The sequence below is a fragment of the Pecten maximus genome, chromosome 9 (genome assembly GCF_902652985.1).
Source record: "Pecten maximus chromosome 9, xPecMax1.1, whole genome shotgun sequence".
NCBI lineage: Eukaryota > Metazoa > Mollusca > Bivalvia > Pectinida > Pectinidae > Pecten > Pecten maximus.
This window is the reverse complement of record NC_047023.1, coordinates 8,311,008-8,324,472: the sequence shown is the minus strand read 5'-3', so window position 1 is coordinate 8,324,472 and position 13,465 is coordinate 8,311,008. Positions and strand designations below refer to the sequence as shown.

At 34.1% G+C, this 13,465-nt stretch overlaps 1 protein-coding gene across 1 annotated transcript; it reads right to left on the bottom strand.

The window, feature by feature from the left end:
• Nucleotides 1–1,500: 1,500 nt before the first annotated feature.
• Nucleotides 1,501–2,672, bottom strand: LOC117334539 (late histone H1-like). The gene has a single exon (XM_033894218.1). It carries the CDS (start codon nt 2,578–2,580, stop codon nt 2,035–2,037), a length of 546 nt encoding a protein of 181 aa, XP_033750109.1. The 5' UTR covers nt 2,581–2,672; the 3' UTR covers nt 1,501–2,034.
• Nucleotides 2,673–13,465: the final 10,793 nt, after the last annotated feature.

Below are 13,465 nucleotides of genomic sequence, written 5' to 3'. Positions count from 1 at the left end.
CATTAAATAAATTTATTTTATTTTCATGCATATGTAGTTGTTTTTTATGATTATACAGTGGTCTTTTAGAATACCACGGACCGGTTTTCAATGTAACGGAAGATAATATTTGGGTAATGTGCATTTATAAGTGTAACTACAGTTTGTGGAAACCTGTTGTGATTATTTATTTGTGATTAAATCTGAGAGATTGTTTTAACAAATCCTCGATATTCAGGTTGTGCTCTCTTGCTCTCTGCATCCAATATGCCACGTCAAATTTGAACAGCTGTTGAAAGTTCAATCCCTACTACCACGTGAACGAAAGTTTGCTCCAATGCAATTCTCGAATTCGCCATACCATTACATAGACTTACGTATTATTTGCTGTAGCTCCTCTGTACCACCTTGCAGATTGGTCAGGAGATGGGTGTACCAATTTTGCTGTCGCCTATTTCAAGGATCCTGGAGTATCGAGGATGACTCACCATATTGCTATATAACATTTTATAGTTGTTTTCGTTTAACGTCCTATTAACAGCCAGGGTCATTTAAGGACGTGCCAGGTTTTGGAGGTGGAGGAAAGCCGGAGTACCCGGAGAAAAACCACCGGCCTACGGTCAGTACCTGGCAACTGCCCCATGTAGGTTTCGAACTCGCGACCCAGAGGTGGAGGGCTAGTGATTAAGTGTCGGGACACCTTAACCACTCGGTCCCTTATAGTTGTTACAATTAGGAGGGTGTGAATGGAAGTCTGTATGAGTAGATCACACTCGTTGCAACCATAAACTTAAATGCAAATGAGGCGAACACCAAGCGGCCACAGCTTCATAATCATATATGTTCCGAACCGTAAGGGTATTCCTCAACTTCAGGTGAAAGGTCTTTCCGCAATTTTTTTTTTTTGTAAATCGCTCCCCTCTACCTTCATTCATGAGTGTTTATTCAAATGTTTGATTGTGTATATAAGAAATAAATTCCTCATCTAAAATACCAATGCAATACATCCCGTATCTTAGAAATAAAATAAACAACGTTAAACTATTCGTTGCTGCATTATAATTTATACGCCTACCAAAATGATGTGAAAATGTAGCATAATGTATATGTATGACGTTCGATTTTTTCATGAAACAAAATATGATAATAATTTTCTGGGAACAGCTATCTTTTGCGTTCAGATTATGTGGAAAGACTTGGCCATGCAGTGTACAGTCCATTGCCTTATCCCCAAACCAGTGCTTTCCGTTGGAATTAGGTAGAAAGAAGATTTCCCGGTATAGATGGCGAATAGTCATGCAAATATGCAGTCAAAATCTCCAGGACGAAGTATTGTCATTCTACCTTGTCATGTCATGGCGTCAGTTTGTGCGAAACTCGAATGTGCCACTGGTAATGCAGTCAAAAGCGAGATAACTCTAATTTGTTTTAGACATAAACACAGTTTGACAAGACAGTCTCGATGTTTGATGTCTTTTTCATTCAATAGCCACATCAGCAAAGATACAACAAATGCAAATATAAGGTTTTTTAAAAAGTTTTATATAGATATTTCATGTTAAAAATATGACAATAAATAGAAGACCTTCACAGAAGATATACAATCAACGAGCCGTAACATACATAACAGCACTAGTTAGCTGTGATAAAACATTGCCATTCAATATTTTTAAAATGTTCATGAGTTAAAACGACGATGATAAATGGAAATGATTGAAAATGAACAAAATGTCAAAATGAAATGATCATGAATGGATGATTAATGATTGAAATGTTAATGAAATGCACCGAACCACGAGTCGACCACCGTCCTGCACTGAAACGTCCCGCGTCATTCCATGGGGTCCTTGGCACTCTGGTCAAAATGCGACCTGCGACATCGATGCAATAGTCACTATGAAGGATGATGATGATCCACGAGTTGATGAAACATATTCACCGGAGCATTAATTGTTTGTTCCGCTCAGTACACGTGCCACATAAAATGCTGCCTTACGAAGAAATCCAACGAATTTAACACTCAGTAACGTTTTTTTCAAAATGTCTACTCACAGTTTACTTCTTTGCTGCTTTTTTAGCTGCTGGTTTTTTCGCTGCTTTTTTTGCTGGGGCTTTCTTTGCTGCTTTCTTTGCTGGCGATTTTTTAGCTGTCTTTGGCTTAGCTGCTTTCTTTGCTGGGGACTTTGCGGTCTTCTTCTTTGGTGTCTTGGGTTTCTTTGCTTTCTTGGCTGCAGGCTTGGCTTTCTTTTCTCCCGTCTTCTTTGGCTTGGCTGCCTTCTTTACTTTAGGCTTGGTAGCCTTTGGCTTTTTGGCCTTAGGCTTCTCTGCCTTTGCTCCTAATTTGAAGCTTCCTTTCACCTGGACAATGCTTTTGTCAGCGATTCCTTTTTTGATGGCACTTCTGAGGCTGCTGATCAGTTTATCCTCATTAACCTTGTAGTTCTTAGAAATGTAAGCCTTGATCTTTGGCCTGGATGAGCCTTTTTTGTCTCCCAAGTTGACAAGTGCAGCTTTCAACATTTCCTTGTATGTTGGGTGGGTTGGCTTCTTAGCCTTGGCGGCTTTCTTCACCTTGGGTGTTGCTGGAGCTGCTGCGGACATGATGTCTATTTCTGTGTACTTGGTACGTTCAGATAGTACAGTCAAAAAATCTGGTATGAGTTGTCGGCCGTTAACGCCTGATATATATAAACTTTGCTCGAACCTGGCCGAAGACACCCCCTACAACATCGACTCTGAATTCTATGTTTTCATGATAGAACGAACATTTGTGTTTCTTGACTATAAAACACGGTGTTTTAACAGATAACCATTGTTCTTATCTAATTTAACAGACTTGTTTTCTAATCTGCACAAATAAAGCTTCATTTTGATATAAATGTTTGTATATTTGCCATTCAAATATTCAATAATATACGAGAAAAAAGACGAAATTTATGTTTCCGTGCTCAAAATCTTTAAGTTTAAACATGTATTATATTGACATGATACACTCTCATGATTATATCTAGTATTTTTTTGGTTTGAAAGGATATCAAAAGTTGGCAAATAAAAAGCAAACAGCGTTCCATCAATTACTGCTTCGATAGCGCCGGTTTTAACAAAGCGTAGGAAACACAACTTTGCTCTTTTCCGCCATTTTACGTAGCATATCTTTGGTAAAAGGTATGGAAATTTTTTCGGAAACTTGTGTTTTTAAGCTATATATTGTTTTGTTTATGTGAATTATCGAAGGAACTGGTGTCATTTATTCAAATACACACTTTATTTCGCCTTAATAAGACTTAATTGAGAGGATAACCGCCACAAACTACCATGTAAACATTGCCTCGGCCGGGACAGGTCTCGAATTCTTGTACACGTAAACAACACAAAACTACTCACAAAAAATCAAAGTTTCTTCGCTTCAAAGTGAACATTACATAATTTTTATATACAAAATGTCATTGTTTCATGTTAATTGTCTAATTGCGATACATTTTATTCATGAAAATGCTTAATTTATTTTAAAAAATGCCGATTTATCCGGTATAAGGCGATAATGATGTGGACTAGAGCTATATTTAGAAACGCGTGAATGGGATATATATATTTTGTTAATAACAAATTTTCTGACACAATAAGTATCATTTTATGTATGAGACTTTGTATGCTTATGACATAGGAAAACATTATATTCAAATTAATAACCTATTTTTTTTTTAAATCTTATGATTGACTCATCAATTTTCATGAAGAACGAACTAGAGCGAGGATCACTTGATTTTACATTGCTGCTATTTTTCTTTATTTCATACAAATCTATATAAATAAAAATGCATCAAAATGCTCATTTTCATGATCTAAAGCTTTTCCATATTACAATATCATTATGCATAAAGCTGTTTGTGATAGCTGAGTGAACTTAATTGGTTCAACTCTGTCGTAACCAAAAGCAACGTTCTCATCAAGTACTCCTCAAGATTACAACACCAGCAAGATTTTAGGTATACAATGTTTTACAATGGTTGTATGGTTGGGAGCTTTGATAACATTAGCTATCATGGAATTCTTAAATTTCAAAATTAATGAAAGAAATCATAAGAATATTAAGTAAAGTGCAGCTGAACGGGCAGAACAGTACTATATTCCAATGTTAAATCTCAATTTTACGTTTTCACATTTTGAAGATTTGTGGGTTTTATGCAGTGCCTAATAAATTATATGTCTGGATAAAATTGTCTATTGGAATTAATCTTATTTAGGTTAGGTTCGAGGAATGTAATGTATTTTTTATCGAATGTGATTAATGAATGCATGATGCGTGATTTTTCAGCATGACGGATTCGATCAATCTATCTTCACAATATTCTGTTTATAAGTTATAAAGTTAAACATGTCGTATTTTTTGTCTGAATTGTATTTTACAAAACCCATTGGTTTCAAATATATATATGAATAAAAATGTCTGCATGTGTATTAATTGAAAGCTGAAACAATGATAAATGGTTTTATACGCAGGGTATGGTGACAATGGGAATACCGAACACATTCTGTAAAGATGTAACTAAAGGTAAGATATCATAAAAAAAAAACCATCATGGCGAATTCGAAATGTATATCATTCGCGCAAACAATACTACTTTCAACACCCTGTCCCGATTTTAAGTTGACGTTATAAATATCGAAGTTTTGCAATTGTTTCCAATTTCATCATTGATCGGCTTAGTACAAAATGTTATAAGTAACATACTTTGCATAGTTTCCCAAACATAACATAACCTATATAATTCCTATTTAATATACATTAACGATACATAACCTAAACCTAACCTATATGATTCCTCTTTAACCTTAGTTAACCATACATAACCTAAATCTAACCTATATGATTCCTCTTTAACCTTAGTTGACCATACATAACCTAAACCTAACCTAGTTAATTCCTCTTTAAACTTAGTTAACCATACATAACCTAAACCTAACCTAGTTAATCATCTTTAACATTAGTTAACAATACATAACCTAAGCCTAACATATCTTTAACCTTAGTTAACCATACATAACCTAAACCTAACCTATAAAACTCTTCTTTAACATTAGTTAACAATACATAACCTAACCTATATAATCCCTCACTAACCTTAGTTAACCGTACATGACCTGAACCTCATTTATATAATTCCTCATTAACATCAGTTAAAAATACACAACCTAAACCCAACCTATCTAATTCCTCTTTAACCTTAGTTAACAATACATAACCTAAGCCTAACCTATATAACTTCTCTTTAACATTTGTTAACAATACATAACCTAAAGCTAACATATATAACTCGATCCTTTTAAACCATAATTAACATGAGTTAACAATATATAACCGAAACCTTACCTATATAATTCATCTTTAATATAAGTTAACCATACATAACTTAAACCTAACCTATACAATTCCTCTGTAACATTAGTTAACCTTACATAACCTAAACCTAACCTATATACTCCCCCTTTAACCTTAGTTAGCCTTACACAACCTTAACCTAACCTAAATAATCTCTCTGTAACATAAGTCAACCATACATAACCTAAACCTATCTAACTTGATTCATCTTAAAAATGTGTTAACAGTACATAACCTTATCCTAACCTTGATAATTCCTCTTTATCAAAAGTTAACCATTCATAGCCTAATCCTAACTATAAAATTCTTCTTTGTCAAAAGTTAACCATACATAACCTAATCATAACCTATATAATTCCTCTTTAACATTAGTTAACAAAACATAACTTAAACTTAACCCATATAATTCCTCTGTTACATCAGTTAACTATACATAACCTAAACCTAACCTCTGTAATTCCTCTTTGACATAAGTTAACAATGTACAATCTAAACCTACCCTATACAATTTCTCGTGATTATATATGTTAGCAATACACAACCTAACATTGCTAAACCGTTTTTCCTTATTATTCAATCATATCTACGCAACGAATTCATGATATACAATTATCGGAATTCATCAGTTTTACTAGTATATATAAGTTATCCAAAATATTTTGTTAATGCATTGTTAATGTAGCTAATGGTTATCATCCAAGTTCGCAATATAATACCATGACAGATGCGGTGTTTTCTGTACATCTAGTGACGTTTTACAAAAAAAAATCATTATCAAGGATCTTAATTAAAGTCCCCATCCCCCCGAACAATGATTTATTTCCCTGTTAACACACTAGGTACATTTGTACAAGTATCAAATCTGTATTATTTTATGATCACCATATTTTTCTGTTAATTGAATAAAATGATCATTAATCGACAACCTGCAATGTAATTGCAAATGACTGAAATGAAATAGACAAAATACAATGTATTTATACAAACTTTTTAAAAGAAATCGACAACATAAAGTGTAATTATATAAAATACTCAATTGAAATCGACAAATTACAATGTAATTATATAAATTACTCAATTGAAACCGACAAAATACAATCCAATAACAAATCAGCAAACTGCTGCGTTTAACATCACATCACTAAAATCGACAAACTAAAATGTAATTAACAGTATTTACAAATTACTCCAATGAAATCGACAAGCTACATATAAAATGTACAGCGTAATTACAAATAACTGAAATGAAATCGACAAAATACAATGTAGTTATACAAATTATTTAAAAGAAATCGACACAATACAGTGTAACTACATAAACTACTCATAATAACGAACGAAATCGGTGTAATTGGCTCAATCAGGTTTACATGTAGTATATAGTATAATGGTTTTCAGTGTTGTTAATTGTGTTACAATTTCCACTGCAATTTTGAAATGGCATTTTCAGATTATCCACATGACGTGTACGCCCTCTAACAAACAATTTCAATTTGAGTAAAACTTTTCACGTTAATCCTACTTTTGGTGTTCATAGATTTATTTATATGAAGATCGCTCACTTAATATGACCTCATCTGTTTTGAGGATGTAAATCATACACAAATACAGACAAGGGGAGTTTGCATGCCTACTTCGGTACATTTCGTTGTCATGATTTGTAATCGCCTTAAACAGTACTTGGAGAAATAGGTGTCTGGGACAAAAAAGATTTTCTCTGTACACATATGTATAGCATTATCATATTACATATGCTATTTATTTTCACACACATGTGCACACCCCCTTTCTGTGTGTTATATGACAAAACGGTTTAGGCACCTGCACACACGCGTGTGAGTTGTTGGTATGCACAGTTGTAGTTACAGCTTATACACGTGAACTTGTACATTAACCGCGGATCTGTCGTTGAGGGTGTCTTGGTATGTAGGTGGTGCAATTGTATATAGGTAATCCTACACTGTTGTTTGCTGGAAGTTACATTACCATAGTCCGTTCTGTACTGTCAACTCAACCTTTAAAACTATCTTAAATGACTATGAATATGATAAATAAATGCCACAAAACTGAAAATGGAAAAAAAAATTTGGAAAACTAAAAAAAAAAAAAAAAAAAAGGGGGGGGGGGGGGGGGGGGGGGGGGAAGGTGGTTCTGATGATAGTACTGTATGAAATCTAGTTTCATACAATATCGTGTAACTTTTCTGATGTAGTGAGAGCTTAATTACTTCTCTTCTTTCAAACAATCTGTTCTTTCTTCCTCCTTTGAGTTGGGCGTTTGTAATAGAGACATAGTTTTGCCCCATGACATGAATAACTGAAGAAATAATCTAAATAAAGGACCATTCCGTTGTCATGGCAATGTGTCTACGACATGCCCTTGCAAACATGAGAAAGTACTGATATCAACACACCGATTCACGTCCGCTATAGACTACACACCATGGCCTGTAACTGGTAATATAGGAGTACATACACTTCACTGTCAATGTTTATCGTGGGGCACACTCAGGGTAATATGAGCAAGATTGTCTTAAGATACAAACAAAAAGCAAAGCACATTATAATAATGGAAAAATAATAATAACAATAAAAGATGCGTTACAAATGAAGGCAACAGATCAATTTTGGTGTCTTCAGTATATCTCTTAGTAGTGTATTCGACACGGCAGCCCTCTAGTCGCCTCCTACGATTAACCTGCAGTGGGATTCTTCAGTATTATTTCTAAAATTCCTTAAATTTTCTTATGACTGGACATCAGAGTTACCATCCCCGATCGTGGAAGAGATTATAGGAGGAAGGCTTGTGTGAGAAAGCCTCCTCTTACGACATGTGTTGGCAGTTTGTTTCCTTATTCCAGCGCCGGCATACACAATGGACGCAATTTTATTCTCCAACGTTGTCTTTTTGTCTGTGTAGTAACAAAACGCCAGAAATTAAAGGTTATGAAGGTAAAAACTAGGAGGGGGGCATTGTCTTTAAGATATGCTTCCATTTAATATCTGTAAAGTATAATGGGTTTTGTAATGCCAGAAAGACATATGATTGAAATATTTTTGTAATCAACACATCATTAATACCCAAACACAATTAAGAGGAATTTACCTTGTTAAAAAAGAAGGAGTGATCTGCAAAGTTCTGACATATTGTAATGATTGTGTAGAACCCAATCTTGATTGATTTCCCCACGAAAATTCCCCATATTTGGATACTTTTCTGAATATATATGGTGGTATGAACAATAGATTGAAATTAAATGCTTTCTTTAAATTGAGAGAATAAGAATTTCTTTGACATTTATCTAAAAGTTATATCTTGGATATTGAAATAGATACATACATTATATATCCTCTTAACATTAGTCAACTTCTGACGTCTGGTAAACAGCAAACATCGTTGAATAACAAAGAACAACATTATTCTTATTTCAGGCAGGTGTAAAGGTAAGAAAATTCTTATAAAATAACGCATTTTATGTAGATGCCGTTTCAGTTTATCATTCGAATTCGCCTCGACATATTCAATACATTTATTATCATTAAGTAAATGTGAAGGAACTTTTGTACTACATACATGTTTATCACCAACAGTATAGTATTTAAGCGTGACGTTCGGTGATTACACTAACCTTTATCATAGAAATGTCTAGCTGAGCGGATGATTGTAATTCTATTCTGGTTGAGATACTGTAAACGTAAGTTTAGCGGTTATCTTATTTTAGCGGTAATCTTATTTAAGCAGTTATCTTATTTTAGCGGAAATCTTATTTTAGCGGAAATCTTATTTTAGCGGAAATCTTATTTTAGCGGTAATCTTATTTAAGCGGTAATCTTATTTAAGCGGTTATCTTATTTTAGCGGTTATCTTATATTAGCGGTAATCTTATTTAAGCGCGTCTCACTCTGTGCGCTACATTACGATTGTGCTAATAACATTATCGATGTACTATTCTTACAGAAAATGTGAGAATGTGCTAATTCTTCATTGTCATAATTTGTTTTAGCTTGGAAATGATTGGGTGCGCCAAATTCATAACGTTTACAGTATACCAAAGTCCATTCACATTTATACTTAGAAAACTGAAGAACATGTTTCATCCTACTATCAAGAGTAATTGTTATTATTTTTAAGTGTGTTATTTTTATCAGTTGAACGCGGAAGCATGGTGACATTTCCTTTTTAGAATCAAATGACATAGACGGAGTGGTATAAAATTCATAGTCTGACGGGCAGTGGGGGCGTTTCACATGGTTACCAGCTTTCTCCATCCATCTTATACTATACTAGACTATCCTCCAGCTATTTCGCTAGAATTGTGTCCTTTTGTGGCTGCTGGCGATTCCTTTAATTGATCGATATATTTGTGTAAATACACCTATAAATGCTCTTTAATTATTTTTTCTTTATCATATATATAACACAGATATTATATAGGTACAAGTTTTCTCCATCCGTCTTACTAAACTATCCTCTAGCTATCTCGCTAGAATTATGTCCTTTTGTTGCTGCAGGCTAAGTCATTCCTTTAATCTTTGTCTGCAGGATAATTCATTGTGATTACTTTAATCAATCGATAACTTTGTAAAATATACATGTTCTTTGAGTATTATTCTTTGCCTTATATCAGTACAGATATTATACAAGAAATATACTTGATAATACGTTTGCGAGTGCGCTATCAATTATAAATTATCGATTTGAATTATTGCAGTGAGGATCTACAAAACAAAACAAAAATAAACATAAAATTGATGTTTGCTTACTCATAACAATGCGATATTTACTTTATATCAACTGCATTTAATTCCAAAGATGTATTAGTTATGATGAAGATAAAGAGAAGATAGAATAAGGTATTGTTTTGGTATACTATGGCTCCATACCAGACAACACAGGGAGTGTGTTGTGAAGTACTCACATGTATAACATTGATATGTTGTACAATCATTATGTGACCCTCTTATTATGCTACAGCTCGATTCATGTATTGTTGTTTAGATATTCAATACCACAAAGATGAATAGCTGTATTGATTTGAAAATACATCCTGTAAGCTAGCCTGAGACATTGATTGCGATATTTACTGTTCATTAGATGAAAAAAAAAATTGTTTTTTCTTAAGAAATTGTGTTAACAATAGAAAAATGATTTGCTTCCTTATGAATATCATACCTGGTTAAGGTTTTACGTATATGAATGAGAATTCAAATAGTTTCCACCTGTACTTCACACTCGTGAAATGCGTTGTTATTTTTGTAGTTATCGTTCATTAACTTATTATTATACGGTAACCAACAAATATCATCTATTTCCTTATGTTTACTTAATTTATTAATACCGATCACGTCAAAGTTACATGTTTTTTTTCTGTTTGATATGATATTATTACATGATTAAGGACAACATTTTTTTTTAAAGCTAGCTGGTTTCTGAACTCAGTTACCATTGTTCAAACTTCAGGAAATGTCGTAAAGTATAGAAATGTTTGTAAATAGTCAAACTAAAGTTTGAGATTATGTTGTTAATTTCAGAACTACTTCATCTCCTGTATTTTGAAAACTACCGAAAGAAAAAACACAGCTCTCCCTTCCTTCTCAAGATTAATGGACTTTTTGTAAGTCTTTTCATTACAGCGGGAATACGTCCCTGAGCAGGACCAACCGAAACATGAGTACTCTACTTTTCTTTCACCAGATTTTGTAGTTGGTGACATCCTCGTAATGAAGGTGCGTCAAATGAAGGTACCTTTCTACTTCAGTAACCTTTCATAATACTTTCGAATTTGATTTGTTTACTGTTGTATTTGTTTGAAATTTCATAGTACAGTGAAACCTCACCTTACGACTATCTCTAAATTGCGACATCCCCGCTATTACGGGCCCTTCTTTTCAGTCCCGATTTTTTCTCTCTATATATCTTTATCTTTATATATCTTTATAACTTATAATTGTATTGTTTAAAAATTAACCTATTGTTTTATAGAGACCTGTTAGTTCTGAAACCCTCATAAAGCATTGCCTATCCTACTTTGGATATATACATTAATACATAATTATTTAATGAATTGGTGTTTATTTTTTAGCTATGCCTCAGCGTTGTTAGATAAATATAGCAATACATTCGGTATTTATGATGTTGTAAGGTAAAACTAATTCACCAATATGTGTTTAAAATGTATTTTCAAAAATTATCTATAAAACCAAACATTCGTTAAGTCGATTGCCTTTTTAGTATTTTAATATGTTACGCCCGAGGTCACCGTTGTCCTGACGTCACTGTCGGGACAGACTAGAAGTGTGATGTATATGGTTGACTGCACACACTGATTAGATGGGTGATCATCCGATGAAATGGGTCATTGGCCTCACGCTATGGGCACGAGGTAACCAGCCAATGGCCCTAGGTCAATGCCCGACGAACGGCCGTTGCCATGCCCGCCACAAAACATAACCTTTTGATGAAAGTGACAATTTGAGTATGTCTTCAGCTGTTATTCAATTAAAGTGACACCATTGTTACTGGAACGCATACATGTACCCGCATCCTTACACGGATTTAGGGTGGCTAGGGACAGATAATATGATATAATATTGTATGGGAACGCAATTTATCATTGTGCTCGAACGAAAAATCATTGCGTTTGAAAAAAAAACAAGTTAAGAAGAACCACTTTGTACAAAAGCATATCTAACGGCAATACTAGTACTGTTTGCGTGCAATAACACTGCTTTCAAACGCAATGATATTTCCTTTGAACACAATAAGACTGCGTTCGCATCCAATATTTCATTCTAACACAGCATGTTTGTATTTCCCAACCAGTGTACGAATCATATACTTTATGGTAAACACCACCAACAGAATAGTCATTATGGTATCGACTACCCCTGATCACATTCTGTGTGTTGCTATTTATCAGTCTAATCCTAACAAAGGGTTTATTTTCACTCTTCCATGATAGTATCATTTGAAATGCGATATAAATCTATGAAAAGCGGTATCTTTATATCGCGAGTATTAAATATTCTTTAGTCTCTTATTCTCCCTGTAATAGCATTTGGTAACATCCTAGACCTACATTGTATGTAGCTATAGTCTAACAATGGGGGCCGCGGTGGCCGAGTGGTTAAGGTGTCCCGACACTTTATCATTAGCCCTCCACCCCTGGGTTGCGAGTCCGAAACCTACGTGGGGCAGTTGCCAGGTACTGACCGTAGGCCGGTGGTTTTTCTCCGGGTACTCCGGCTTTCCTCCACCTACAAACCTGGCACGTCCTTAAAATGACACTGGTTGTTAATAGGACGTTAAGCAAAAACAAGCCAAAGTCTATCAACGATTATATACAGGTCATTGGTTGTACAAAGGCCACATCTCCCTTGTGTAATCCTGACCTGACAGTGTGATCAAGGGTATCCCATCTGGTGTAAATGTGTATCCATTGATTAATGTTTACATTAGGTACAACCTGATACTGTGGATATACCGTGCTAGTAAGTACTTAAAGACCAGAATGGAAGCCGGCATTTATTACACATGTATCAATAATTCACAGAGTTGGTTCTGTAATGTTGCTAATGATAATTATGATATAATGTAATGTTTAGATTTGCTATAATTCTGACCATGCACAAATATGTTTATTTATACCACAAATTAAGCATACTTCTATAAATAGTGTCCATATATATATAGGTAAAGTTAACTAAGAATAACAAAATACATTCTACATTAACATGATATAAGTCAAGCCGAGACAAAATCCAAGGAATCCCGAATGTTAAAATCGAACCTAGGTTTTTAGGTTATTAATAGAGACAATTGGTATTCACGTATTCTCTGTATGCCTAGTGTTTCATGATCTTGTCATGACGTGAAGCAATTTTTATTTTTAAAAGATATTAAGGAACTAGTTTAGACCATATTATGAGGAAGCGCTGGTGCGTTTTTGTTTTTGTTTTTGTTTTTAGTTGGTTGTCATAAAAAAAAACATCATTCTTCTTTATATACACATGTACGTGATATCCAAGCACGTACTATAACAAACACAAGCACGTACTATAACAAACAAAACAAGCATAAAACTTATAATATTTGATACCGTCTGCA